The sequence below is a fragment of the Piliocolobus tephrosceles genome, unplaced genomic scaffold (genome assembly GCF_002776525.5).
Source record: "Piliocolobus tephrosceles isolate RC106 unplaced genomic scaffold, ASM277652v3 unscaffolded_31002, whole genome shotgun sequence".
Classification (NCBI taxonomy): domain Eukaryota; kingdom Metazoa; phylum Chordata; class Mammalia; order Primates; family Cercopithecidae; genus Piliocolobus; species Piliocolobus tephrosceles.
The window spans coordinates 9,334-35,203 of NW_022314314.1; the positions used below are offsets into that span (position 1 = coordinate 9,334).

Below are 25,870 nucleotides of genomic sequence, written 5' to 3' on the forward strand. Positions count from 1 at the left end.
AAAGAAAGAAAGAAAGAAAGAAAGAAAGAAAGAAAGAAAGAAAGAAACAGGAAGACAGGAAGGAAGAAATTAAGAGTGAGTGATCAAAGCCAGTGAGAGAGTAAGGATGAAGAAATTAAGGATAGAGACTATTTAATATCCTCTCCCTCATCCTCCGCAACCCTTATGTTAATTAATTTACACGTATTATTTCATTTAATCTTAACAGCAACACTGTAAGGCATAGATTACCCTGAGTTCCTAGATAGGAAATAAGTTGAGAAAGATTCAATATTTTCCTCTAAGATGCACAAGTAGAAAATTGCAGAGCAAAGGATTCCAAATTCCAACTTTAAGTGGACCACAGGTTTATTGGGTGAGAATGCGTATTTGATGAAGACTTTTCTATCTTCATCGCAAAGAATGTGTTTCCCTGGGACAAGACCCTGGAGAAACCATAGAAACTGACCTAGTACAGATCCATGGGCCTTTAGACCTCACATAATCATGATCCATCCATAACTTAAAAACCAGGTGAAGAAAACTAGTTTGGTGAACAATAGAATGAATTGAATTCAAAGGGGATGATACCTAAGGCAAGTAAACGATCCCTTGGAGAATTGTCTTCTGTACGAGAATCTTCTGGGAAGCCAGAGATCCTGAGAAAAGCTTAACTTGATTTAATTCAGAGCAGCCAGGGGAGACTTTGCATCTAGTGTGATCACACTGTGTGATAGAAGACAAGTGGCTGAACCTCCCTGAGGCACAGTTCTGTAAAATGTGGATACTCATATGCACTTGTAGGGTTTTGGGGAGAAACCAGATATTGGCAAAGTATCTTCCACATATGACATTAGCAACTGTTTTCTGGAGTTTTCAATCACACAACATTTTTATACCTGCATGTTTAAAACTTGTCCAACTGCAAAAGAAAATTATGTTTTCCTTGGAAACATACATCTCTATTTCTTTAAGATTACAGAATGCAAGGAATACAATTAGGTACCTGTGTAAGCAAAGTTGAAAGGCCGTGTTAGAGGGACATGATGCTTAGGTGCCACTGTAGGATGTGAGGGATATAAGAATACACCATCATCACCTAACATCTCCACCAGCTCTTTACGCAGGCTTTCTTCCACTGCCTTAAACTTTTGGTATTTCTCATTGTTATATTTGAGCTTTTCTTCAAACAAAGCCAGCCCTACAGAATGATAACATATATCAAGTTAAGGTAATAAACTTCATTTTAATTCATAGTGTTCTTTATCTTTCCTTATTCAAGTAATACATGTTCATTATAGAACACTGAGAAAGTAAGTGATGAAAAAGAAAACTTTATAATCTTACCATCCATTGTCAATCATTTACTTTTAACTCCTTCTAGTTTGTTTTAGTAATGCTATATATAACATTTCTAGCCGCTGCTACTGTATAGTACATCATAATGATTGTTCACATAATTGAAAACCCATTATAGCTGAGAACGGTGGCTCATGCCTGTAATCCCAGCATTTCTCAAGGCCAAGGCTGGCAGATCACTTGAGCCCAGGGGTTCAAGACCAGCTTGGGCAATATGATGAAACCCCATATCTACTAAAAATACAAAAATTAGCTGGTTGTGGTGGTGAGCCCCTGTAGTCCCAGCTACTTAGGAGTTGAGGCAGGAGGATTGCTTAAGCCCAGGAGGTCAACGCTGTAGTGAGTCATAATTGCACCACTGCACTCCAGCCTGGACATGAGAGCAGGTCCCTCAGAAAAGGGAAACAGAATAAAAGTTTGGAAAATTTGCAGCCTGACAATGGATAGAAAAGAAAAAACCCATTTTCTAAGGAGAAATTCAAGACAGCTGCAGAAATTTTCATAAGTAAGGAGGAGCCAAATGTTAATCTCCAAGACAATGGAGAAAATGTCTCCAGGGCATTTCAGAGTGCTTTGTGGCAGCCCCTTCCATCACAGGTTCAGAGACCTAAGAGGAAAAATGGTTTCGTGGACCAGGCCCAGGGCCCTCTTGCTGTGTGCAGCCCAGGGACTTGGTGCCCTGCATTCCAGCTCCTCCAGCTATGGCTGGAATCATGGCTAAAAGGGGTAAGGTTGAGTTCAGGTAATTGCTTCAAAGGATGGAAGCCCCAAGCCTTGGTGGCTTCCATGTGGTGTTGGGCCTGTGGGTGAACAAAAATCAAGAATTAAGGTTTGAGAACCTCTGCCCAGATTTTACAGTATGTATGGAAATGCCTGACTGCCCAGACAGAGGTGTGATGCAGGGACAAGGCCCTCATAGAGAACCTCTGCTAGGGCAGTGTGGAAGGGAAATGTGGGGTTGAAGCCCCCACACAGAGTTCCCACTGGAGCAGTGCCTAGTGGAGCTGTGAGAAGAGGGCCACTGTCCTCCAGACCCCAGAATGGTAGATCCACTGATAGCTTACACAGTACACCCAGAAAAGCCACAGACACTCAATGCCAACACATGAAAGCAACTTGGAGGGAGGCTATACCCTGGAAAGCCATAGGAGTGGAGCTGCCCAAGACTATGGGAACCCACCTCTTGCATCAGCATGACCTGGATGTGAGACATGGAGTCAAAGGAGATCATTTTGGAGCTTTAAGATTTCACTGCCCCACTGGATTTTGTACTTGCATGGGGCTTTTAGTCCAAAATTTATATTTAGATATTAAGAAATATTACAGGACATCAAACTGGTCTAGGTAGAAGATGATTTACATACCAATGGAAGGGATGGTGTACACTGACACACCCAGGCACCATTTGATCAACTCCCACAGAGGATTGACATGTTTCCCATGGTCACCAAGCAAATCCACAAATTTCACAGGCTCCTGAGATTGAAGATGAGAAATAAAATACAAGAATATTTTCTCAAAATAGTATAGTTAAGATAAAAATATCTATAAAAGTTTTATAGTAGGATTATGCATAACCGCCAAATACCAGTCAATTGATGAATACATAAACAAAATGTATTAATAAAATATTAGTGACACAATGTAAGTGCTGATATATGATCCAATATAGATAAAACTTGAAACATTGTGCCCAGTGAAAGAAGCCATTAACAAGACACCACACACTTATGAGACTACTTGCATGAAATATCCAGAATAATCAAATCTATAGAGACAGAAAGTAGATTACTGGTTACTTAAGGCTATGGAGGGGCAAGTGGACTGTAGAATGACCGATAATGAGTATGAGATCTCTTTTAGGAATGATGAAAATATTCTAAAATTGTGAAGATTGTTGCACAATTCTGAATGTACTAAAATCCATTACATTGTATGCATTAAATAGGCACCTTGTGTGATATATGAATTATAACTCAATAAACCTGCTATAAGGAAGTGGAGGCAGAGCAGGATGGCTGAATAGAATGCTTCAGCAATCAGTCTCCTTGACTGATTGAACACCAAATTAAACAACTATGCATGCAATAAAGCACATTCATAATAACCAATAAAGTCAGCAATCACAATCACTGGTTTTAACAAAATATCAGTAAGAGTCATTGAAGAGTGTAGGAAAGATGGTCTTGCATTGCCTACACCAACCCTCCCCCATTGTCCATCAGCACCTTACTGAAAGACAATTTGTTTGCTTACAGGATGGTGAGTTAAGTGAATGGGCTACTCTGCATTGGAACCCAGTCTTGCCCTGTCCCACTGGTATGCAACATAGTGAAAAATTATGCTGGCACCAAAGCAGGGAACATTTACAGTGGTTCTGAATGAGGAAAATTCTAAGCTCCAGTGGGAAGAGTCCTGGCTGGCTCCACCACTAGCTGACTAACATGGCCATAGGCCTGAAGCAAATTTGAGTGACCATCAGGCCACAAGGACTAATAGTCCTTGGAAAATCTCTGGAGCTGTACTGTTCTCTCAGAGGCAATTGATTTTGGATGCACCCAACCTAGTGCAACACCAGCTGTGGTGGCCAAAAGAGTGCATACATCCTCCTCCCTTTAACTCCAGGCAATGTAGCTGGTGAAGAAACTTCTGTGGCTTTGGGAAAGGAGTGGGAGGAGTACAGAGGATTTTGTCTTGCAACTTGGGTATCAGCTTAGCTATAGTAAAATGAAGCAACAAGGAGATCCCTGAAGCCCCCAATAACAGGCCTTAGCTCCTGAATGGTCTTTCTAGACCCACTCTAGTCAGAAGGAAATTGACTGTACTGAAGGGAAGAACCCAGTACCAGGAGGATTCCCCATCTTCAGACTGAAGAACACTTGAGTCTCCTATAAACATTAGTCAGGCAGTAGTTGCCATGAGCCTTGGATGAGACCCAGTACTGTGCTAGCTTAATGTTTAATCTAGCACTTTCCCAGCTGTAGTGGCCACAGGAGTACACATGTCACCCCTTTCCCCATTCTAGACAACTCAGCATAAAAACAGACTCCTTCATATTGGGGGAAAGAGAGAGAAGAGAGTGACGTACTTTACCTGGTGACCCAGGAAACTTTCCCTTATATTACTCAACACCACCAAAGCAGTGCCTCTAGGAGTTGGCAAGAGTCACAGCATTCCTGAGCTTAAGATGCCACCCAGTGCTGTTATGGATTCCGTGAAAACACACTTACAGGACAACACTCAATCCTCTTTGAATACATGGAAAGTCTTTTCAATAAGGATGGGCCAAACCAAGCACAAACTGTGAATATAGAAAAAAAAAACACCTAACTCTTCAATGTTAAGACATTAATAAATGTCCATAAGCATCAAAAACATCCAGGAAAACATAACCTAACCAAATGAACTAAATAAGGCACCAGTGACCATTGCAGGAGTGACAGAGATATGTGAATTGCCAGGCAGAGAATTGAAAATAGGTGTCTTGAGGAAGCTTAGTGAACTTAAAGACAATGCAGAGAAAGAATTCCAAATTTTGTCAGATACATTTTTTAAAGATCCAAATTTAAAAAGAAAAAAAATTCAGTTGACGAACTGAAAATGCATGAGGATCTCTCAAATGCGTTATTAATCAAATAGAAAAAGTAATTAGTAAGCTGGAAGATAGGTTGTAGGCTCGAGGTTCCAAGATGGCCGAATAGGAACAGCTCCAGGCTGCAGCTCCCAGCATGAGAGACACAGAAGACAGGTGAATTTTGCATTTCCAACTGAGGTACCAGGTTCATCTCACTGTGGCTTGTCAGACAGTGGGTGCAGTCCATGGAGTGGGGGAGGGGGTCATCGCCTCACCCAGGAAGCACAGGGGACAGGGAATTCCCTTTCCTAGCCAAGGGAAGCCATGACAGATGGTACCTGGAAATTCAGGACACTGCCCCCCAATACTGTGCTTATCCACAGCCTTAGCAAATGGCACACCAGGAGATTTCATCCTGCACCTCTCTCGGAGGGTCCCACACCCACAGAACCTCACTCACTGCTAGCACAGCAGTCTGAGATCAAACTGCAAGGTGGCAGTGATACTGGGGGAGGGGCGCCCACCATTGCTGAGGCTTGAGTAGGTAAACAAAGCAGCCTGTAAGCTCAAACTGGGTAGAGCCCACCACAGCTCAAGGAAGCCTGCCTGCCTCTGTAGACTCCACCTCTGGGGCAGGGCATAGCTGAACAAAAGGCAGCAGAAACTTCTGCAAACATAAACGTCCTGTCTGACAGCTTTGAAGAGAGTAGTGTTTCTCCCGGTATGGAGTTTGAGATCTGGGAATGGACAGACTGCCTCCTCAAGTGGGTCCCAGAACCCTGAGTAGCCTAACTGGGAGACACCTCCCAGTAGAGGCTGACTGACACCTCATGCAGCCAGGTGCCCCTCTGAGACAAAGCTTCCAAAGGAAGGATCAGGCAGCAACATCTGCCGTTCTGCAATATTTCCTGTTCTGCAGCGTCTGCTGCTGATACCCAGGGAAACAGGGTCTGCAGTGGACCTCCAGCAAAATCCAACAGACCTGCAACTGAGGGTCCTGACTGTTAGAAGGAAAACTAACAAACAGAAAGGACATCCACACCAAAACCACATCTGTACGTCACAATCATCAAAGACGAAAGGTAGATAAAAGCACAGATGGGGAGAAACCAGAGCAGAAAAGCTGAAAATTCTAAAAACCAGAGCACCTCTTCTCCTCCAAAGGAACACAGCTCCTCGCCAGCAACGGAACAAAGATGGACGGAGAATAATTTTGACTAGTTGAAAGAAGAAGGCTTCAGATCATTGGTAATAACAAACTTCTCCAAGCTAAAGGAGGATATTCCAACCAATTGCAAATAAGACAAAAGCCTTGAAAAAAGATTAGATGAATGGACAACTAGAATAAACAGTGTAGAGAGGTCCTTAAATGACCTGATGGAGCTGAACTACATGATGCATGCACAAGCTACTGTAGCTGATTTGATCAGGTGGAAGAAACGGTATCAGTGATTGAAGACCAAATGAATGAAATGAAGTGAGAAGGGAAGTTTAGTGAAAAAATAAAAATAAAAAGAAACAAACAAAGCCTCCAAGAAATATGGGACTATGTGAAAAAACCAAATCTACATCTGACTGGTGTATCTGAAAGTGATGGGGAGAATGGAACCAAGTTGGAAAACACTCCTCAGAATATTATCCAGGAGAACATCCCAAACCTAGTGAGGCAGGTCAACATTCAAATTAAGGAAATACGGAGAATGCCACAAAGATACTCCTTGAGAAGAGTAACTCCAAGACACATAATTGTCAGATTCAACAAAGTTGAAATGAAGGACAAAATGTTAAGGGCAGCCAGAGAGAAAGGTGGGTTACCCACAAAGGGAAGCCCATCAGACTAAGAGCATATCTCTCAGCAGAAACTCTACAAGTCAGAAGAGAATGGGGGCCAATAATCAACATTCTTAAAGAAAAGAATTTCCAACCCAGAGTTTCATATCCAGCCAAACTAAGCTTCATAAGTGAAGGAGAAATAAAATCCTTTACAGACAAACAAATGCCGAGAGATTTTGTCATCACCAAGCCTGCCTTACAAAAGCTCCTGAAGGAAGCACTAAACATGGAAAGGAACAACCGGTACCAGCCACGGCAAAAACATGCCAAATTGTGAAGACCATCAATTCTAGCATGAAACTGCAGCAACTAATGAGCAAAATAACCAGCTAACATCATAATGACAGGATCAAATTCACACAGAACAACATTAACCTTACATGTAAATGGGCTAAATGCTTCAATTAAAAGACATAGACTGGAAATTTGGATAAAGACTCAAGACCCATCAGTGTGCTGTATTCAGGAGACCCATCTCATATGCAGAAACACACATAGGCTCAAAATAAAGGGATGGAGGAAGATCTACCAAGCAAATGAAAAAAAAAAAAAAAAAAAAAAAAAAAAAAAAAAAAGCAAGGGTTGCAATCCTAGTCTCTGATAAAATAGACTTTAAACCAGCAAAGATCAAAAGAGACAAAGAAGGACATTACATAAAGGTAAAGGGATCAATTCAACAAGGAGAGCTAAGTATCCTAAATATATATGCACCCAATACAGGAGCACCCAGATCCATAAAGCAAGTCCTGAGAGACCTACAAAGAGACTTAGACTCCCAGACAATAATAATGGGAGACTTTAACACCCCACTGTCAATATAAGACAGATTAACAAGACAGAAAGTTAAGAAGGATATCCAGGAATTGAACTCAGCTCTGCAACAAGTGGACCTAATAGACATCTACAGAACTCTCCACCCCAAATCAACAGAATTTACATACTTCTCAGCACCACATCATGCTTATTCCAAAATTGACCACATAGTGGGAAGTAAAGCACTCCTCAGCAAATGTAAAAGAACAGAAATTACAATGAACTGTCTCTCCAACCACAGTGCAAACAAATTAGAACTCAGGATTAAGAAACTCACTCAAAAGAGCTCAACTACATGGAAACTGAACAATCTGATCCAGAATGACTACGAAGTACATAAGGAAATGCAGACAGAAATAAAGATGTTCTTTGAAACCAATGGGAACAAAGACACAGTATACCAGAATCTCTGGGACACATTTAAAGCAGTGTGTAGAGGGAGATTTAGAGCACTAAATGCCCATAAGAGAAAGCAGGAAAGATCTAAATTTGACGATCTAACATCACAATTAAAAGAACTAGAGAAGGGAGGGAAAACACATGCAAAAGCTAGCAGAAGGCAAGAAATAACTAAGATCAGAGCAGAACTGAAGGAAATAGAGACATAAAAAAACTCTTCAAAAAATCAATGAATCCAGGAGTTGGTTTTTTGAAAAGATCAACAAAATTGATATGACGCTAGCAAGAGTAATAAAGAAGAAAAGAGACAAGAATCAAATAGACACAATAAAAAATGATAAAGGAGATATCACCACAAATCCCACAGAAATACAAACTACCATCAGAGAATACTAAAAACTCCTCTACACAAATAAACTAGAAAATCTAGAAGAAATGGATAAATTCCTGGACACATACACTCTCCCAAGACTAAACCAGGAAGAAGTTGAATCCCTGAAGAGACCAATAACAGGTTCTGAAAATGGGGCAATAATTAATAGCCTATTAACCAAAAAAACTCCAGGACCAGATGGATTCACAGCTGAATTCTACCAGAGGTACAAGGAGGAGCTGGTACCATTCCTTCTGAAACTATTCCAATCAATAGAAAAAGAGGGAATCCTCCCTAACTCATTTTTATGAGGCCAACATCATCCTGAAACCAAAGCTTGGCAGAGACACAACAAAAAAAGAGAATTTTAGAGCAATATCCCTAATGAACATCAATGCCAAAATCCTCAATAAAATACTGGCAAAATGAATCCAGGAGCACAACGAAAAGCTCATCTACCACGATGAAGTTGGTTTCATCCCTGGAATGCAAGGCTGGTTCAACATATGCAAATCAAAAAACGTAATCCACCATATAAAGAGAACCAAAGACAAAAAACACATGATTATCTCAATAGATACAGAAAAGCCCTTTGACAAAATTCAACAGCCCTTCATGCTAAAAACTCTCAGTAAACTAGGTATTGATGGGATGTATCTCAAAATAATAAGAGCTATTTATGACAAACCCACAGCTAATATCATACTGAATGGGAAAAACCTGGATGCATTCCCTGTGAAAACTGGCACAAGACAGGGATGCCCTCTCTCACTACTCCTATTCACCATAGTGTGGGAAGTTCTGGCCAGGGCAATCAGGCAGGATAAGGAAGTAAAGGGTATTCTATTAGGAAAAGAGGCAGTCAAATTGTCCCTGTTTGCAGATGACATGATGGTATATTTAGAAAACCCCATCATCTCTGCCCAAAATCTCCTTAAGCTGATAAGCAACTTCAGCAAAGTCTCAGGATACAAAATCAATGGGCAAAAATCACAAGCATTCCTATACAACAATATCAGACAAACAGACAGCCAAATCATGTGTGAACACATTCACAATTGCTTCAAAGAGAATAAAATACCTAGGAATCCAACTTACAAGGGATATAAAGGACCTCTTCATGGAGAACTACAAACCACTGCTCAGTGAAATCAAAGAGGACACAAACAAATGGAAGAACATACCATGCTCATGGATAGGCAGAATCAATATTGTGAAAATGGCTATACTGCCCAAGGTTATTTATAGATTCAATGCCATCCCCATCAAGCTACCAATGAGTTTCTTCACCGAATTGGAAAAAACTGCTTTAAAGTTCATATGGAACCAAAAAAGAGCCCGCATTGTCAAGACAATCCTAAGTCAAAAGGACAAAGCTGGAGGCGTCACGCTACCTGACTTCAAACTATACTACAAGGCTACAGTAACCAAAACAGCATGGTACTGCTACCAAAACAGAGATAGAGACCAATGGAACAGAACAGAGTCCTCAGAAATAATACCACACAACTACAGCCATCTGATCTCTGACAAACCTGAGAGAAACAAGAAATGGGGAAAGGACTCCCTATTTAATAAATGGTGCTGGGAAAATTGGCTAGCCATAAGTAGAAAGCTGAAATTGGATCCTTTCCTAATGTCCATGTAATTTTCTATTTTTGTTGTGCTGTGGTCTGGGAGTGTGTTTGGTATGACTTTTTTTTTGTATTTACTGAGGATTTTTTAATGTCCGATTGTGTGGTTGATTTTAGAGTATGTGCATTTGCAGATGAGAATGATATATATTCTGATATGCTTTTGTGTAGGGCTCTGTAGATGATTTTTAAGCTCATTTGTCAAGTGTTGAGGTCAAGTCTAAATATACTTGTCAGTTTTCTGCCTTAATGATGTGCCTAATATTGTTTCTAGGGTGTTGAAGCTCCAACTGTTATTGTGTGGTTATCTAAGTCTCTTAAAAGGTCTCGAAAACCTTGCTTTATAAATCTGGGTGCTCCACGTATGTTTATTGTGGCACTATTCACAATAGCAAAGACTTGGAATCAACCCAAATGTCCATCAGTGACAGACTGGATTAAGAAAATGTGGCACATATACACCATGGAATACTATGCGGCCATAAAAAAGGATGAGTTTGCGTCCTTTGTAGGGACATGGATGCAGCTGGAAACCATCATTCTTAGCAAACTATCACAAGAAGAGAAAACCAAACACCGCATGTTCTCACTCATAGGTGGGAACTGAACAATGAGTTCACTTGGACTCGGGAAGTGGAATATCACACACTGGGGCCTATCATGGGAAGGGGGGAGGGGGGAGGGATTGCACTGGGGAGTTATACCTGATATAAATGATGAATTGATGGGTGCTGACGAGTTGATGGGTGCAGCACACCAACATGGCACAAGTATACATATGTAACAAACCTGCACGTTATGCACATGTACCCCAGAACTTAAAGTATAATAATAAAAAAAAAATTAAAAAGAAAAATAAAAAATAAAAAAATAAATAAATCTGCGTGCTCCCATGTTGGCTGTATATTTTACATTTAGGATACTTAGATTTCCTTGTTGTAATGAACCTTTTACCATTATTTAATGTCCTTCTTTGTCTTTTTGATCATTGTCGGGTTAAAGTCTGTTTTCTCTGAAATTAGAATGGAACCTCCTGCTTTTTACTGTTGTCAGTTTGGTAGATTTTTCTCTATCTCTTTACACTTAGCCTATCGGTGTCATTGCACTGACATAGGTCTCTTGTAGACAGCATACAGGTGAATCGTGTTTCTTTATCCAAATTGCCACTCTGTGCCTTTGAATTGGGGCATTTAGCCCAATTATAGTCAAGGATAATATTGATATGTGCAAATTTGATCTTGTCAACGTGTCATTAGTTGGTTATTATGAAGATTTGTTTGTGTGGTTACTTCATACTGTCAATCGTCCATGTACTTAAGCATGCTTTTGTGGTGGCTGGTAACAGTCTTTTTTATATTTATCATGCCCTTCAGAACCTCTTATAACACAGGTCTGGTGGTACCAATGAGCATTTGCTTGTCTGAGATGGATCTTATTTCCTTTTGGTTTATAAAGCTTAGTTTGGCTGGACACAAAATTCTTGGTTGGAATTTATTTTCTTTAGGATGTTTAATATGGGCCCCCTATCTCTTCTGCTTTGTGGGATTTCCACTTTAAGTTCCACTGTTATCCTGTCAGAGTTCCCTTTGTAGGTAACTTGCCTTATTTTACATGTCTTTAATTTTTTTTCAGTTTTGCCCTGGAGAATCTGATGATTATGTGTCTTGGGGATGCTCATTTTGAATAGTATCTCACAGGGATTATCTGCATTTTCTGAATTTGAATGTGATCCTCTCTAATGAAGTTGAGAAAATTTGGGAAATGATATCTTTTCCACACTGCCAGCTTTCTCTCTCCCTTTAAGGGATGCCAATGAATCACAGATTTTGAATCTTTACCTAATCCCATATTATTGGAGGTCTTGTTCACTCTTCTATATTAGTTTTCTCTGTTTTTGTCTGACTGAGTTATTTCTGAGAACCAGTCTTCAAGCTCTGAGATTCTTTCCTCAACTTTGTCAATTCTGCTGTTGATACTAGTGATTGTATTACAAAATTCTTGGGGTGAGTTTGAAAAACTCTGAGCTGAAAGCTCTTTCAGATGCATTTGGCCATTTCACCTTTTATCTCCTGCATTGTTTTATTATATTCCTTAGATTTATTGAATTGGATTTTGAGTTTCTCCTGGATGTTGATAATCTTTATTCCTATCTATATTCTGAGTTCTATTTCTGTCATTTTACCCCATCATCTCTGCCCAAAATCTCCTTAAGCTGATAAGCAACTTCAGCAAAGTCTCAGGATACAAAATCAATGTGCAAAAATCACAAGCATTCCTATACAACAATAACAGACAAACAGACAGCCAAATCATGTGTGAACACCCATTCACAATTGTTTCAAAGAGAATAAAATACCTAGGAATCCAGCTTACAGGGGATTTGAAGGACCTCTTCAAGGAGAACTACAAACCACCTCTCAATGAAATAAAAGAGGACACAAACAAATGGAAGAACATTCCATGCTCATGGACAGGAAGAATCAATATCGTGAAAATGGTCATACTGCCCAAGGTAATTTATAGATTCAATGATATCCCCATGAAGTTACCAATGAATTTCTTCACAGAATTGGAAAAAGAAAAAAACTACTTTTAAGTTCATATGGAACCAAAAAATAGCCCGCATTGAAAAGGCAATGCTAAGTCAAAAGAACAAAGCTGGAGGCATCACGCTACCTGACGTCAAACTGTACTACAAGGCAACAGTAACCAAAACAGCATGGTACTGTTACAAAAACAGAGATATAGACCAACGGAACAGAATAGAGCCCTCGGAAATAATACCGCAAATCTACAACCATGTGATCTTTGACAAACCTGACAAAAACAAAAAATGGGAAAAGAATTCCCTATTTAATACATGGTGCTGGGAAAACTGCCTAGTCATATATAGAAAGCTGAAATTGAATCCCTTCCTTACACCTGATACAAAAATCAATTCAAGATGAATTAAAGACTTAAATGTTAGACCTTAAACCATAAAAACCCTAGAAGGAGACCTAGGCAGTACCATTCAAGACATAGGCATGAGCAAGGACTTCATGACTAAAACACCAAAAGCAATGGCAACAAAAGCCAAAATTGACAAAGGGGATCCAATCAAACTAAAGAGTTTCTGCACAGAGAAAGAAACTACCATCAGAGTCAACAGGCAACCTACAGAATGGGAGAAAATTTTTACAATCTACCCATCTGACCAAGGGCTAATATCCAAAATCCACAAAGAACAAATTTACAAGAAAAAAATCAAACAACCCCATCTAAAAGTGGGCAAAGGATATGAATGGGCACTTCTCAAAAGTAGACATTTATGCAGCCAACAGACACATGAAAAAATGCTCATCATCACTGGCCATCAGAGAAATGCAAATCAAAACCACAATGAGATACCATCTCATACCAGTTAGAATGGCCATCATTACAAAGTCAGGAAACAGGTGCTGTAGAGGATGTGGAGAAATAGGAACACTTTTACACTGTTGGTGGGACTGTAAAACTAGTTCAACCATTGTGGAAGACAGTGTGGCGATTCCTCAAGGGTCAGAACCAGAAATACCATTTGACTCAGCCATCCCATTTCTGGGCATATACCCAAAGTATTATAAATCATGCTACTGTAAAGACACATGCACACTTACGTTTATTGCTGCACCATTCACAATAGCAAAGACTTGGAACCAACCCAAATGTCCATTAATGATAGACTGGATTAAGAAAATTTGGCACATATACAGAATGGAATACTATGCAGTCATAAAAAAGGATGAGTTAATGTCCTTTGTAGGGACATGGATGAAGCTAGAAACCATCATTCTGAGTAAATTATCTCAGGGGGAGAAATCCAAACACCACATGTTCTCACTCATAGGTGAGAATTAAACAATGAGAGCACTTGGACACAGAGTGGGGAACATCATACACCAGTGACTGTCATGGGGTGGGGGAATGGGGGAGGGATAGCATTAGGATATATACCTAATGTAAATGACGAGTTAACAGGTGCAGCACACCAACATGGCACATGTATACATACGTAGCAAACCTGCATGCTGTGCACATGTACCCTAAACTTAAAGTATAAAAAAAAAGACAGGTTGCATTAAAAATTATTCAATGGAATAATATTTAGTCAAGAAAGAAAGAAATCATGTATTTTTCAGTAACGTGTATGGCCTGCAGGCCAGTATCTTGAGGGAAATAAATGAAAAACAGGAACTCGAATACTGCATGTCCTCAGTTATGAGTGGGAACTAAATAATGTGCACACGTAGTGAAATAATAGACATCTGATTGGAAGAGTTAGAGGGTTAAAAGGGGTGAGAAATGAGAAATTACTTAATGGATATGATGTACATTATCCGGGCGATGGTTACACTGAAAGTCCAGACTTCACCACTAAGCAATATATTCATGTAACAAAACTGTACTCCTTACATTTACACAAATAACACAAAAGAAATTACACCATCAGAAGAGAAAAAAGAAGAACAGAGAATGTAACACACCTACAGTATCTAGAAAATAGTCTCAAAAAGGTAAATCTAAGGGTTATTGGTCTTAAAGACGATGTAGAGAAAGAGATGAGGGTAAAAAAATTTATTCAAGGAAATAATAACCATAAACTTTCAAACCTAGAGAAAAACAAGACTACCCATGTAAAAGAGGGTCACAAAACACCAAGAAGGTTCATCCCAAATAAGACTACCTCAAGGAATATATTAATCAAACTCTCAAAGATCAAGGATAAAGAAAGGATGCTAAAAGCAGCAAAAAATGTTGCAAGTAACAAATAAAGATGCTCTAAAATATATGGCAGCAGGCTTCTCAGTGGAAACCTTAGAGGTCAGGAGAAAGTGAGAAGACATATTCAACGTGCTGAAGAAACAAAACCTTCCAACCTAGATTATTATATCAAACAAAATTATCCATCAACCATGAAGGAGAAGTAAAGACGCTTTCAGATAGAGAAAATCTGTGGGACTTCATAACCACCAGACTTGTCTTACAGAAAAATGCTAAAGAAAGTTCTTCAATCTTGAGAAAAGGAAATTAATAAACAACAGGAAATCATGTGAAAGTATAAAACTCACTGGTAATATTTGATACTCTGACCAACACAAAATGCATTAACACTGTAATTGCAATGTGTAAACCACACATGTGTTTAATAGGAAGACTAAAAGACAAATCTATCAAAATTAATAACTACAACATTTTTTGTTTTCATAAACTTATGGGGTACACAAGTAATTTTGTTACATGTATAAATTGCATAATGGTGTAGTCAGAGCTTTCAGGGTATCTATCACCTGAATGAAGTATATTGTACCCATTAAATAATTTCTCATAATCCAGTCTCCTCCCAAACACCTCACCCCTCTGAGTCTGCAATGATTATTACTGTGCATGCTACATTCATGTGTACACAATTATTTAGAACATGTTGTTCTTGTCTTTCTGTGTCTGGCTTATTTAATGTAAGATAATGGCCTCCAGTTCCATCCAGGTTGTTGCAAATGACAAGATTTTATTATTTTTTTATGACTGAATGTATGTTCTTTTGCATAAATACCACATTTTCTTTATGCAATCATCTGTTGATGAACACTTCAGTGGATTTTATAAATTTGCTATTGTGAGTAGTCCTCTAGTAAACATAAAGTTCAGTGCCTTTTTGATATGATTTACTTTCCTTCAAAAAGATACCCAGTAGTGAAACTGCTGGATTGAACGGTAGTTCTATTTTAGTTCTTTGAGAAATCTCTATACTGTTTTCAGCAGAGGTTGGTCTAATTTACATTTTCACCAAAAGTGTGTAATAATTTCATTTTCTCCACATCACTGCCAAAAACTGACATTGTCACTTTAATAGTAGCCACTCTGACTGGTGTAAGAAAAAAAAATCTCATTGTGGTTTTAATTTTGCATTTCTCTGATGATTAGTGATTGTTGAGCAGTTTTTCACTTGCTTGTTAGCCATTTCTATGCCTTCTTTTGAAAAATGTCTATTCATGTTCTTTACCCACTTTTCAATGGGATTATTTGGGGTTTCTGTTGTTACTGAGTTTTTCTGAGCTCCTCGTAAATTTTGGATATTATTCACTGTCAAATTCATAGCTTGCAAATATTTTCTCCCATTCCACAGGTTGTCTGTTCACTCTCTAGATTATTTATTTCACTATACAGGAGATTTTTAGTTTAAGCCCTATTTGTCAATTTTTGTTTCTGTTACCTGTGTTTTTGAAGTTTCAGTTCTAAATTCTTTGCTGGACCAATGTTCACAGGAGCTTCCGCTAGATTTTATTCTACTGTTTTTATATTGTCAGGTCATATATTTAAGAATTTAATACATCTTGAGTTGATTTTTGTATATGGTGAAAGACAGGGGTCCACTTTCATTGTTCTATATACAACAATCGAATTTTCACAGCACCAATTATTGAACGGTGTATCTGCTCCCCACTGTATGTTCTCAACTTTGTCAATGTCATATTGGCTGTCAATATGTGGCTCTGTTTCTGGGTTCTCTGTCCTATTTCTTTGGTTTATGTGCCTATGTGCAACGGAACGATCTCAGCCCATTGCAACCCACCTCCCGGGTTCAAGCGATTCTCCTGCCTCAGCCTCCTGAGTAGCTGGTACTGCAGGTGTGCACCACCACACCTGTAGTACGGCCTGGCTAATTTTTTGTATTTTAGTGGAAACGGGTTTCACCATGTTTCTCAGGGTGGTCTCGAACTCCTGACCTCAGATGATCCACCCACCTCGGACCCCCAAAGTTCTGGGATTACAGGTGTGAGTCACCGTGCCCGGCCTATTTTTTAATAGTGGCACCATGATATCTTAGTTACTATACCTTGCAGTGTAGTTTGAAGGCAGGTAATGTGATGCATTCAGCTTTTTTCTTTTTGCTTAAAACTATTGGGGCTCTGGCGATTCAGGGTCTATTTTGGTTCCACATAAATTATGAGTGTTTTCTAATTCTTTGAAAAAATGACACTGATTTTAGGAATAGTATTGAATCTGGAGATTGCTTAGATTCATATGATAATTTTCTTTACAGTAATTCTTCCAATCCACCAGCATGGGATGTTTCTTCATTTATTTGTGTCATCTACTTTTTCTTTCATCAGTATTGTCTAGTTTTACTCATATATATATATTATAGTATTACAGCAATTACAGAGATAACGTATTTACTGATATATATATATATATATATCAGTAAAACTAAAAATTATATATAATCTATACATTTATTATATATAATATATACTATATATTTATTATTATATATAATATATAATATAAACTATATAATATATGCTATATTTATATATCACATAATATATTTACATATCATACAAATAATATAAATATAATTACATTAATATAGTGTAATATCTTATATTTAATTATAATATAATATAAACTAAAAAATATACATCAATAAATAAATACTACATATACATTATATATATTTCATCTTCTTGTTAATTAACAAGGAGTTCTACTTAATTTATTTTTGATAGCTATTGCAAACGGAATTGCATTCTTGATTTAATTCTGAGCTACACTGTTACTGGTAGCTGAGATCTTGAATTGATTTTTGTATATGATGAAAGATTTTAATACATCTTGAGTCAATTTTTGTATATCGTGAAAGACAGGCACCCACTTTCATTGTTCTATATACAACATTCAAATTTTCACATATAAAAATGTTACTTATTTTTTTTATTATTATTATACTTTGAGTTCTAGGGTACATGTGCATAACGTGCAGGTTTGTTACATATGTATACTTGTGCCATGTTGGTGTGCTGCACACATCAACTGGTCAGCACCCATCAATTCGTCATTTATATCAGGTGTAACTCCCAATGCAATCCTTCCCCCCTCCCCCCCAATGACAGGCCCCAATGTGTGATGTTCCCCTTCCCGAGTCCAAGTGATGTCATTGTTCAGTTCCCACCTATGAGTGAGAACATGCGGTGTTTGGTTTTCTCTTCTTGTGATAGTTTGCTAAGAATGATGGTTTCCAGCTGCATCCATGTCCCTACAAAGGACGCAAACTCATCCTTTTTTATGGCTGCATAATATTCCATGGTGTATATGTGCCACATTTTCTTAATCCAGTCTGTCACAGATGGACATTTGGGTTGATTCCAAGACTTTGCTATTGTGAATAGTGCCGCAATAAACATACGTGTGCATGTGTCTTTATAGCAGCATGATTTATAATCCTTTGGGTATATACCCAGTAGTGGGATGGCTGGGTCATATGGTACATCTAGATCTAGATCCTTGAGGAATCGCCATACTGTTTTCCATAATGGTTGAACTAGTTTACAATCCCACCAACAGTGTAAAAGTGTTCCTATTACTCCACATCCTCTCCAGCACCTGTTGTTTCTTGACTTTTTAATCATTGCCATTCTAACTGGTGTGAGATGGTATCTCATTGTGGTTTTGATTTGCATTTCTCTGATGGCGAGTGATGATGAGCATTTTTTCATGTGTCTGTTGGCTGTATGTATGTCTTCTTTTGAGAAATGTCTGTTCATATCCTTTGCCCACTTTTGGATGGGGTTGTTTGTTTTTTTCTTGTATATTTGTTTGAGTTCTTTGTAGATTCTGGATATTAGCCCTTTGTCAGATGAGTAGATTGCAAAAACTTTCTCCCATTCTGTAGGTTGCCTGTTCACTCTGATGGTAGTTCCTTTTGCTGTGCAGAAGCTCTTTAGTTTAATTAGATCCCATTTGTCAATTTTGGCTTTTGCTGCCATTGCTTTTGGTGTTTTAGTCATGAAGTCCTTGCCCATGCCTATGTCCTGAATGGTACCACCTAGGTTTTCTTTTAGGGTTTTTATGGTATTAGGTATTAGGTCTAACATTTAAGTCTCTAATCCATCTTGAATTAATCTTTGTATAAGGAGTAAGGAAAGGATCCAGTTTCAGCTTTCTACTTATGGCTAGCCAATTTTCCCAGCACCATTTATAAAATAGGGAATCCTTTCCCCATTTCTTGTTTCTCTCAGGTTTGTCAAAGATCAGATGGCTGTAGATGTGTGGTATTATTTCTGAGGACTCTGTTCTGTTCCATTGGTCTATATCTCTGTTTTGGTAGCAGTACCATGCTGTTTTGGTTACTGTAGCCTTGTAGTATAGTTTGAAGTCAGGTAGCGTGATGCCCCCAGCTTTGTTCTTTTGACTTAGGATTATCTTGGCAATGCGGGCTCTTTTTGGTTCCATATGAACTTTAAAGCCGTTTTTTTCAATTCTGTGAAGAAATTCATTGGTAGCTCGATGGGGATGGCATTGAATCTATAAATAACTTTGGGCAGTATGGCCATTTTCACAATATTGATTCTTCCTATCCATGAGCATGGTATGTTCTTCCATTTGTTAGAAAAATTCCCTTTGGGCCGGGCGCGGTGGCTCAAGCCTGTAATCCCAGCACTTTGGGAGGCCGAGACCGGCGGATCACAAGGTCAGGAGATCAAGACCATCCTGGCTAACCCGGTGAAACCCCGTCTCTACTAAAAAATACAAAAAACTAGCTGGGCGAGGTGGCGGGCACTTGTATTCCCAGCTACTCGGGAGGCTGAGGCAGGAGAATGGCGTAAACCCGGGAGGCGGAGCTTGCAGTGAGCTGAGATCCGGCCACTGCACTCCAGCCTGGGTGACAGAGCGAGACTCCGTCTCAAAAAAAAAAAAAAAAAAAAGAAAGAAAAATTCCCTTTGAAAACTGGCACAAGACAGGGATGCCCACTCTCACCACTCCTATTCAACATAGTGTTGGAAGTTCTGGCTAGGGCAATCAGGCAAGAGAAAGAAATAAGGGTATCCAGCTAGGAAAAGAAGAAGTCAAATTGTCCCTGTTTGCAGATGACATGATTGTATATTTAGAAAACCCCATTGTCTCAGCCCAAAATCTCCTTAAGCTGATAAGCAACTTCAGCAAAGTCTCAGGATACAAAATTAATGTGCAAAAATCACAAGCATTCTTATACACCAGTAACAGACACACAGAGAGCCAAATCATGAACGAACTTCCATTCACAATTGCTTCCGAGAGAATAAAATACCTAGGAATCCAACTTACAAGGGATGTAAAGGACCTCTTCAAGGAGAACTACAAACCACTGCTCAGTGAAATAAAAGAGGACACTAACAAATGTTACTTATTTTTATACATGGATTTTGTATCCTGAAACTTTACTGAATTTTTTTTTTTTGGGGGGAGTCTTTAGGTTTATCTAGATATAAGATTATATAATCAGATAACAGGAAAAATTTTGACTTCCTCTTTTCCAATTTGGATATCTTTTATTTCTTTCTTTTGCCAGATTGCTCTGGCTGGGACTTTCAGTACTATGTTGAATAGGAGTGGTGAAAGTGGGCATCCTTGTCTTGTTCTAGTTCTTAGAGGAAATGCCTTCAACTTTTCTCCGTTCAGTGTGATGTTAGATTTGGGTTTGTTGTATGTGGCCTTTATTACATTGAGATATGTTCATTTTATGCCTAGATTGTTGAGACTGCTTATAATAAAAAGTTTCTAAATTTTATTAAATGCTTTTCCTGCATCTATTGAGATAATTATATTTTTTTTATTTCTGTTTATGTAATATATCACCTGTATTGATTTGTATATGTTAAACCATCCTTATATTCCTAATATAAACCCATTTGTTTATGGCATATTATCTTTTTGATATGCTGTTGAATTTGGCTTTCTAGTATTTTGCTGAGGATTTTTGCATCTATGCCCTTCAGGAATACTGATCTACAGATTTTCTGTGGTTGTTGTGTTTTTGTCTGGTTTTGGTATCAGGGTGATAGTGGTGTCATGGAATGAGTTATGAAGAATTCTCTCCTCTTTTAACTTTTGGAGCAATTTCAAAAGAATTGTTTATTCTTCTTTGTGTGTATGGAATAATTCAGCTGCAATCCATTTAGTTCTGAGATTACTTTGTTAAGAATTATTTATTACTGATTCAATGTTGCTATTCATTATAGGTGTGCTCAGGTTTTCTATTCCTTCCTGATTCAAACTTGGGAGGTTGCATGTTTCCAGAAATTAATTTATTCATTTCCTCTAGGTTTTCTTGTTTGTGGAAGTAGAGCTCTTAATAATGATTTTTAAGAATCTTTGTATTTTTGTGATGTCATTTATAATGTCTTCTTTTGCATTTCTGGTTTTGTTGTAATCTCTCTTTTTTCATTTCTGATTTTGTTGTAATCTCTTTTTTTCATGATTAATCTGGAGAGTGGATTATTTTGCTTATCTTTCTTAAGAACCAAGGCTTCTTGTTTCAGTGACCTTTTGTATTTTTACCTTTCCTTTTTGGCCTCTATTTTATTTAGTTCTACTAGGATTTTTTTTTTTTTTTTTTTTTTTTTTTTTTACTCACTTTCTTCTGCCAATTTTTGGTTTAGTTTGTTCTGTGTTTCTAGTTCTTGGCAGTCCATCGTTAGGTTGTTAATTTTTAATGTTCCTACTTTTATAGCATAGGCATTTAATGCTATGAACATCCCTCTTGGACTCTTGGAACTCCTTTTTCTGTATCCGACAGAATTTGATGTTTTGTGGTTTCCTTTTCATTTGTTTCAAAAATTGTTATAATGTCCACCTTAATTTCTTCATTGACACAATAATCATTAAGAAACATGTTTGATTTCCACGTATTTGTATAGTTTCCAAAGTTCCCAAAGGTAGTGATATTCAGTGTTATTCAAGCGTGGCCTGAGAAGATTCTTGATATGTTTTTAATGTTAAAAAAATCACTGAGACTCGTTTTGGGGCCTAAAATACAAGGTCTATACGAGGTCATACATGGTCTATGTTGGAGAATGTTCCATGTGCTTATGTGAAAAAAATGTACATTTCAAAGTTGTTGAGTAGATTTTTCTGTCAAAGTGTGTTAGGTCTATTGCACCTGAAGTCCAAATGAGTTCAATATTTCTTTGTTGATTTCCCATCTTAATGACGTCTAATCTGTGAGTGGGCTGTTGAAGTCCCACACTATTATTGTATTATTTTCCACCTCTCTTTTTAGATATAGTAACATTTGTTCTTTGAATCTGGGTGCTCCAGTATTGAGTGTATATATTACCGAGTAATGTTATGTCCTCCTGTTGAATTAATCCTTTTATCATTATGCAATGACTTAATTTGTTTTTTTAACATTTTAATTTAATATCTGTTATATCTAGTATAGATATAGCCACTCCTACTTTCTTTTGGTTTCTACTTCCATAAAATATCTTTTCTCAATCCTTTCCTCTCAGTCTATGTATGTATTTACAGAGAAAGTGAGTTTCTTGAAAGCAGCATTTAGATGGATCATGTTTCTTATATTTTCTGTCAATCTATCTCTCTTTAGTAGAGTATTTAATCCATTTGAGGTCAAGGTTAATATTTATATATGAGGTTTATTTTCTGTAAGGTCACTAAATCTTTTCTAGTTGTTTTATACATTGTTTGTTTCTTTTTCTCTGTTTGTCTTTATGGTTTGGTGAAGTTTTATTGTGTTAACAATTTGACTTTTCTTCCTCCTTTGTGTGATTGTTTTATAAGACCATTGAGTTTTATATGTTAATGAGCTATCATAATCATGAACATATACCTTATATTTCCATGTCAAGGACATTTTTGAGCATTTGTTTTAGGTCTGGTCTAGTGGTGATAAATTCCATCAACAATTGCTTGTCTGGAAAAGACTTTATTTCTCCTTCATTTATGAAGGTTAATCATGCTGGATATAAATTTTTTAACTATATTTTTTTCTTTCAAAAATTTGTAAATCCCATTCCATTTTCTTCTGACCTGTGAAGTTTCTACTAAGAAGCTCATTCTTAGTCTGATGGGGTTTCTTTCATAGGTGACTAGATGCATTTTTATTGCTGATCATAAAAGTATTTCTTTTATATTGACTTTAGGTATTCTGATTTAATATGCCTTTTTGCAATGTATTTGCCTTTTGTTGGGACTACTGTATCTGGATGTCTAAATCTCTTGCTATACTTGAGATGCTTCCATAAATAATTTTCTTAAATAGGATGTCTAAACGTTTTTTAAATCTGTCTACGCCAGTAATACCAACAAATTGTAAGTATTGTTATTTTTGCACACTCATCTTAAGGGCTTTGTTCATTTGTCTTTATTTTTGTTTGACTGGATTACTTCAAAAGATGTGTCTTCACATTTTGAGAGTCTTCCTTCTGCTTGGTCTTTGGAATGTTTTTCTAATCCCTTCAATGAAATTATAAGTTCCAAAATGTCTGTTATTATTACTTTTTTAAAAAAAAATCTATCCTCTTAGTAAATTTCATATTAACAGTCTAAATTGATATTCTTTTTTTTTTATTATTATACTTTAAGTTCTAGGGTACATGTGCATAACGTGCAGGTTTGTTACATATGTATACATGTGCCATGTTGGTGTGCTGCACCCATCAACTCGTCAGCACCCAGCAATTCATCATTTATATCAGGTATAACTCCCCAATGCAAATTGATATTCTAATTTCTTTGTATTGCTTTACAAATTTCCACTTAAGAGCCAGGTGTGGTGGCTCATGCCTGTAATCCCAGCACTTTAGGGGGCCAGCGTGATTGGATCACCTGAGGTCAGGAGTTTGAGATTAGCCTAGCCAAAATGGTGAAACCCCATCTCCACTAAAAATACAAAAATTAGCCAAGTGTAGTGGTGTGTGCTTGTAGCCCCAGCTACTCAGGAGTTTGAGGCAGGAGAATCACTTAAACAAGGGAAGCAGAGGTTGCAGTTAGCCAATATTGTACCACTGCAGTCTAGCCTAGGCAACAGAGTGAGACTCTGTCACAAAAAAAAAAAAGAAAAAAAAAATCAATTTAATTTCACTAAGACTCTTTAAAGTCAATATTTTGATTTCCTTATCTGGCATTGTGAAGATTTCTTTTGCTCAGAGTCTATTGCTAAAGAATTATTGTTTTAATTTGAGAGTGTTATAGTACATTTCTTTTTTAGGCTTTCTGCATCTATACACTGATTTCTGAGCAACCAGGGGAATAGGGGATTCTTCTTATTTTTGAATTTACTTTTATTGAGTGTTGAATTTTGTTTTTGAAGATATGACTATGATAATAACTACAATCATTTTTAAGAGATAGTATAAAAAGAAATAAATGTTATAGTGCAAATGCACAAGAAACTGCAAGAGAAGTCGGGATGATTATAGAGTATAAAAAGAGAAGGAATAAGGTCCAGTATTTGATAGTACAATTGGGTGACTACAGTTTAAAGTACTTTGTTGTATATTATAAAACAACTAAGAGAGTGGAATCGGAATGTTACAACACAAAGAAATAATAAATGTTTAAACTGACAGATACTCCAGTTACACTGATTTCATAATTACACATTGTATGTATGTGTCAAAACATCTCCTATACCCCATAAATACATACAACTATTATATAGTCACAAAATTTAAAAATTTTAAATTAGGTCTGTAATAAAAAAGAGCTACATTAACATAAAAAAGTACGCTTTAGAAAATGGCCACATCTCTTTTCTACCTATTTTAAGTGATTATTAATGAGCAACATGGTAAAGTGGTTATGACCACCAGCTGTAAATCTGGCATCATGATTCAAAGTAAGAGGAGAACAGATTTTTCCCTTCTCTTTTTTTTTTCCAGATTTGTAATTACAGGACCAGTTTTGACAGTCAGCATGTATGTTAACAGTTTATCCAAATTACAAGACAGTGTCTTCTGGAAGTGAACTCAAAATAAATTTTTTGCTTTTGATTTCAGCTTTAGTTTTGATCTAAAGTTCTGATTATAAACTTTCATCACAGAGCCAAACATCCTCACCTTGTGAATTTTTATAAACGTTTTGTTCTGAGAGATTTCCAAAGTGTTTCCACAAAGAAAACTGGCTGTTTTAAAACATTTAAAAAGTAACTATTTTTTTAAGGTAGAGGGGCTCGTGTGAGTTCTGCCTTATGGAAGGGCTACTCTATGTGAGATACCATATAAAAATATTGTTAATCCACAAAATAAATCTGTAATATGGGTATCAATAGCTTAATTTTATGTATGAGTAAACTGCAGAATAGCTAAGTAACTTGCCCAAGATAACAAAACTAGGAGGTAGCCTGCACTTCAAATTTGGATGTGTCATGCTCTAACACAAATATTCCCATTGGCAGAAAACATTCCTATATTCACAAAAGTTAAATTCTCCAGAATGTTGAATTTATCTTATATTTCTCAAAGTGTTCATATTTAAAGTCTTCAGCAAGCCTGAAAAAACCTGGCATAAGGAAAGCTTCTTTCACAAGTACCTGTATCAGTCTGGAACTTGACAACTGAAGTTACCTAATCACTTTATGCTTTATTGAAACTTACATGTTCTCAGTACCCAGCACACAACATACGTCATTCCCCTATATCCTTGTTCGTGCTGTGGTTTCCCCTCTGCCTGGCATAATCTTTATCTCTTCTCCACCTGGCTAAGGTTTCCAAATCACTCAAGATTTGGGAGACTGCAACTCCTCCATCAAGAAGCCTTCACTGACTTCCATATAGGAATGGGCACACTCTCTGTGATCACACAATCATATATGCTTATGCTAGCAAAGCATTCACCAAACTGTGCTTTCTTTAAATATTTTACTATTTTACTTGTTTTTTCAGGAGTTTCTTTTACCTACATCTCTAACATATGGCCCACAATAGAAGCTCAATAAATGTTTACACAAAGAATAAAGTAAGGAAAGGAAGAGGCAAACATACCTTCCCATCATGTCCCTTTGCTGACATCATTGTGATCCACAACTGAAAAGAGTACTTCATTTTCTCCAGTTTAACATGTTGAACTGAGGCTCCCAGAATAGTTTCAAGGTGAACCACAAC

At 37.4% G+C, this 25,870-nt stretch overlaps 1 protein-coding gene across 1 annotated transcript; it reads right to left on the reverse strand.

Annotated features, from left to right (window-relative positions):
• Positions 1-985: 985 nt before the first annotated feature.
• On the reverse strand, positions 986-25,870 carry LOC111529805 (fatty-acid amide hydrolase 2-like; the record flags this gene model as incomplete). Its single annotated transcript, XM_023196768.1, has 3 exons — positions 986-1,180; positions 2,703-2,814; positions 25,751-25,870. Coding segments are annotated over 3 exons (427 nt in total), but the record flags the coding sequence as incomplete, so codon positions are not given.